Below are 5,464 nucleotides of genomic sequence, written 5' to 3' on the forward strand. Positions count from 1 at the left end.
GGAATCGCCGATTGCCAATCGAACCGGAGGTTTTTCTATTGCCAAATATATTTGAAAAGAATAGAGGACGGAATTTACGTCTAATTGGCGAGCGAGCGTGGATAGAGACGACAATGGCATACTCCGTTAGGGCGAACGATTATATGCGTTACCTGCCGCTCGAGTATTATCTGTACTATCAGACGGTGGATGGAAGAGAGAAGATACGTAGGCTTCACACCTCGTCGATCGCCAATCGAACCGGATGTTTCTCAATTATCAAATATATTGGAAAAGAATATAGGACGGTGAATTTACGTCTAATTGATTTAAACGCGTTAGTGTCTACATCAACAAAGTGTATTTAAATTAACATGGATATCGCTGCGTACACATCAGTGTAATTGAGTGCTACGCGGACCCCGTGGCGCAACCGCGGACCCCCGCGCGGACCCGCAACGCGACGCGCACTGGACCCCGCGGACCCCCACGCGGACCCGCGGCGCGACCGCGGACCCCGCGGCGCGGGTGAGTCATCCCGGTGAGTCATCCCGGTGAGTCATCCCGGTGAAACCAGGGGTTATGCGTTATGCATAAATTTATCCCGGTGAGTCATCCCGGTGAGTCATCCCGGTGAGTCATCCCGGTGAGTCATCCAGGTTAGTCATCCCGGTGAGTCATCCAGGTGAGTCATACATGTGGTATGCCAAGGTCACCTCCCCCTCCCCCTTTCCCGCGAAATCCGATACCCCTGTGTAACCCGATACCCCCCCCCCCACTCCCCCTCACCCCCCGCGAAATCCGATACCTTTGTGTAACCCGATACCCCCCTCCCCCTCACCCCCCGCGAAACCCGATACCCTTGTGTAACCCGATACCCCGCCCCTCCCCCTCCCCCTTACCTCCCCGCGCAACCCGATACCCCCCCTCCCTCACCCCCCCTCATTGCCGCCGGGTCCGTACGCCCTTATATTAACTACTGGTGCTGCCTCGAGTGGCAGCCGCCTTAGTATCATTCACCGCTAGAACTATGGTACGATGCTTGGTTCGTCCGAAACCGCTCTTTCGCATGCAGGTTTCCGAAATAAAGCTCAGTTGACTAGCACTATCTAAAAGAATGCGAACAGGGAAGAGATTCCCGTGGATGTCGAGAGCCTCGGCCTGCACCGTTGACAACAATACGATCAAACTCGATTTTACAACGCTAGTCATGGTGACGAGAGCCTCATTATTTTGCGGCGACGAACTCTTTTCCGCTTCCGATTCGGAGGAGGTTCCGGTATCCGTAGGGGTACTCGTCGAACTCGAATTCCGTTCGAAGTGCAAAAGCGTATGATGTTTAGCCTTACACGACTGACACACCCACGTCGATGGACAGTTGTTAACGCCATGACCCGCGCGAAGGCAATTGAGGCACAAATTCGAGGTTTTTGCCGTTGAGTGCCTTTTTCTGGGAGCTAATTTCAAGAATCGAGGACACTTAAAAACGAGGTGCTGTTCTTTACACACCGGACACTCGGCAGTTCGAGTTGCAAGCGATGAGACCGACGCGGATTTTTTCGGCGAAGACGACTGCGATTTGAGCGAAATGGTTGACGGACCCGAGATGGCCTCAAGAACTTTACAATGTTCGGAAAGAAACTTGTGAGTTGAGCATATCGCGGTATCTCTTCAGCCTGATGTGCCGCGTGTTCTCGGTGAACGTATCTAACAAAATATGGAGAGCATCGGCCGATTCCGATTTCAACGGTTTAGCCTCGAGTATCGACTTTAAATGATGATTCGCTAGCTTTCTTTTGTTCCGATATCTGGCGAGCAGCAAGTCGTAGGCTATCGTATAATATTCCGTGGAGAAGGGCAGGTTCTTAACTACGTTGAGAACTTCCCCCTTTAGTGAAGCCAGCAGATATTGATATTTTTCCATCGAGGAGATCTGCCGGTTATCGTGAATCGAAGTATTGAACAGCGCGATAAAGGAAGGCCAAAGGGCGAGATCGCCCGAGAATTGCGGAAGCGTAATTTTAGGCAATTTGATAGCCGACGTTTGGCCCGAGGGCTAAGCCTGAGCGGTTCCGGGCGGCGCGCCCGTGATCATGTGATATCGTCCCTTCACGGCGTAGTGCATTTTATCGAATTCAGCACGGATCACGTTTTGAATTCGGAAGTCTCCTGTATAACTTTCAGATGTGCGTTCTCGAAGTCCTCGGCGATCTTCGCCACGCTCGGGTAGCGGGCAAGAGAGATCATGGATCTCCCGCATCCGCTGGACGCATAATTCGCGACGAGAGTGAGCTGACTTTGACATGTTGAATGGCAGATAACAACAAAGGCGATCAACAACAAGAGCGCGCCGTACGATAAGAGCGAGACCGCGAATATCTTTACCGCGAGCAGGCGATGTGAAACCAGCAAGTCGGCGAAACAATTATAATCGGAGAGTCGACTTAGGATATACGAAGCAGGAACGGTTGAAGAACGGCGAAAGTTTAACGTGAGCTCAAGGCAATGACAACTCAATTCAGTACGAAAATATCGACAAATACATCGAAGCACAATAGGCTTCGAATTCGGAATGCTAGAAAAAGGCAAAACTAATAAGTATAGTAATTTGTACTAAAACATAGGTTGGTAGCTCTGCTTTTCTAGTTCTCAAGTTATTATTCGCGCGGGCTTTCTCATTGTCTTTTGTCCATCGGCCACCTTTGTATAAACCTCAGTAGCCGATTAACGTATATTAAACGCATTGCTACTCAATCAAATACTGGCGTTTTCCTTTCATCCTGCACGCAATATCTTCTGGTGTGACTGCACGCTCTGCGATTACAGTATAGCCTTCTTAGGTTATGGGCCCAGGAGCTGAACACAAGTTGAGAAAAGATAACCTAACTTCGAGGATTCTCTTGTGAGGAATTGCGTGGCGTTACGAGATTCGAGTAAAGGAAAGTATATCTTGAGATACGCGAAAATGACTGAGCACGCTACAGTCATTAAAATACCGCAATTTGATGGTACTAATTTTAGTAATTGGAAATATCGCGTAGGCATTCTGCTCGATGAAAGAGGTTTGCGGAAATACATTGAGGAGAGTCTGAATGACATTTTGACGAATTCATCGCCCAACGAACATGGTGAAATTAGACTCGAAGAAAAGAAATGTATCTCGATCCTGGTGCAAACGATTCACGATGGACAACTGGAATATGTGAAGGAGAAGAGGACAGCTGAGGAAATGTTTGACACGTTATGTAGCATTTTTTAGCGGAAGAGCATTGCGAGCCAGCTATTGCTACGAAAACAGTTGCTGATGATGAAGTATAGCGAAAGCGATAACATCACCGATTATTTCTTACGTTTCGACACAATGATCCGCGAATTAAAGTCAACCGGTGCGAACATGGAAGAATTGGACATCGTTGTGCATTTATTACTCACATTGCCAAAAAGCTACGACAATTTGGTTACGGCACTGGAAACGATTGACCAAGAGAAACTAACCTTGGAATTCGTGAAGACACGTTTGATGGACGAGCATAATAAGCGAAATAGCGGAAGCAGTTCGAGCAAATCAAATGAATTTAGTACAATGAGTACCAAAGGAAAAGGTAAACGACTTAGCTGTTATGGCTGTGGTAAAGTAGGTCATGTAAAGGCTAAGTGCAAGGCTAAAAAGGATCACAATTCAAAGAACGATCAAAAAAATAGTAGCAGCGCGAACAAAGCATTGGAGGAAAAGCATGAAACAATGTGTGCATTTAAAAATGAAGAAGCAAATGCATGCGATGACAAGCGAACACATCACGACACAAATACAAAGGCACAAATGATACAGCGAAGCGATAATATAATGCAAATAAAATTTGTATTGGATTCTGGTGCAACATTGCATATGGTAAATGATAAACGGTATTTCGACAAGTTGGAAGACATCGACGAGGTACAGATTTCAGTCGCAAAAGGGAATCAGAGCATCGTACCGAAGCAACAGGGCGAAATCTTAGTAAAAACCTTTCACAACGGTGATTCATCTGTGAAGGCGATTCAAAACGTTTTGCTAGTCAAGGATTTGAAATGCAACTTAATGTCGATTCGAAGTTTAACGAAGAAAGGCTATCGCATTGCTTTCGAAGGAGACTACGCATATGCATCAATCAACGGACAAACGAAGTTTGTGGCTCACGCCAGTGGAAGATTATTTGAGGTTGTATTGCATGTCGATAGTAATACTTTTGCTGGTATTTCAGGAGAGAACAATGTACATAGAGTATCGCAAAGCCTGTGGCATTTCAGGTTAGGTCACTTGAACGCATTCGACATGAAGAGATTGATTGATCATCAAATGGCTGACGGAATAAGCAAAGTAAACGTGGATACCGAGTCGAGATTCTGCGAGTCGTGCATCATGGGAAAGCAGACGCGATCATCGTTTCCGAAGAATAAGAACATACGTTCATCCCGCATTTTGGAGCTAATACACAGTGATGTATGTGGACCGATGCCAACGACTGCATATGATGGTTCGAGGTATTTTGTTACTTTTACCGATGATTATTCGAGAACCTCAATGATTTACTGCATTTAACGCAAGAGTGAAGAGGAGAAATTTAAGGAGTTTGTTGCGATGGCTGAAGCGTTGCACGGCAAGAAAACTGCAAAATTGAGAACTGACAACGGTGGAGAATACACATCGAGCGAGTTCAAGCACTTCTGTAAAAGCAAGGGTATCCAAATGATTCCTACCGTTCCTTATAATCCAGAAATGAATTCGGTGGCTGAGCGGCTGAATCGAACACTGCAAGAAAAAACGACGACCATGCTTTTGGCGAGTGGTTTGGAGCCGAAGTTTTGAAATGAGGCGATTGTTACGGCAAATTATGTTAAGAATCGATCACCGACGAGTGCAGTTGAAGAGCAATTCAAGAACAAAACTCCAGCTGAAATTTGGTTCCAGAAGAAGCCTGATTTGTCACATCTTTGAATCTTTGGATCGGAATGCTACAATCACGTTTCAGAAAATAAGCGAAATAAGTTGAAAAAGAAATCCACGAAATGCATTATGCTCGGCTACACTGCATCAATGGGTTTATATCGACTTTGGGATGTAGAGCAGAGCAAAATGGTTGTAGGACGAAATGTGACATTCAACGAAGCATCAATATTAAATCGAATGAATTTGGTTGAGATATCAAATTCAGAGGCGGCAACGGCACCAAATGAAGTGACTCGTGACGATGAGTTGGTGGATGAACTGGAGTCAACGTATGAAGATGCTGACGACCATCTGACGATCATCGATAAACCACGGTGCAAACAAAGAATGCGTTGATGACAGCGATAGGACTACTTTACGAAGAAGCGAGCGAATTCGACGAGCACCAGACAGATATGGTGAATGGGAAATGAATAAAGCTCATTACGCATTATCGGCTGAACAATTTGTTGAAGACGATCCACTGACGATTGAAGAAGCGAAAAAGCGAGACGATTG

At 46.0% G+C, this 5,464-nt stretch overlaps 1 protein-coding gene across 1 annotated transcript; it reads right to left on the reverse strand.

The window, feature by feature from the left end:
- Nucleotides 1-951: 951 nt before the first annotated feature.
- LOC139781415 (uncharacterized) lies at nucleotides 952-1,903 on the reverse strand. The gene is made up of 2 exons (XM_071720274.1): nucleotides 1,622-1,903; nucleotides 952-1,551 (listed from the first exon to the last, which is right to left on the reverse strand). The coding sequence occupies exons 1-2, from the start codon at nucleotides 1,901-1,903 to the stop codon at nucleotides 952-954; spliced, it is 882 nt and encodes a 293-aa protein (XP_071576375.1).
- Nucleotides 1,904-5,464: the final 3,561 nt, after the last annotated feature.

The sequence above is a fragment of the Temnothorax nylanderi genome, unplaced genomic scaffold, assembly GCF_030848795.1.
Source record: "Temnothorax nylanderi isolate EJ_2023f unplaced genomic scaffold, tnyl_v1.0 TNYL_tig0336_pilon, whole genome shotgun sequence".
NCBI classification, from domain to species: Eukaryota; Metazoa; Arthropoda; class Insecta; order Hymenoptera; family Formicidae; genus Temnothorax; species Temnothorax nylanderi.

Coding starts and splice junctions, on each gene's coding strand:
- LOC139781415 (XM_071720274.1), bottom strand. CDS start 1,903: ATGGAAAAATATCAATATCTGCTGGCTTCACTAAAGGGGGAAGTTCTC. Junction 1,552..1,621: donor GCGATATGCTCAACTCACAA/GTTTCTTTCCGA, acceptor CTCAAATCGCAG/TCGTCTTCGCCGAAAAAATC.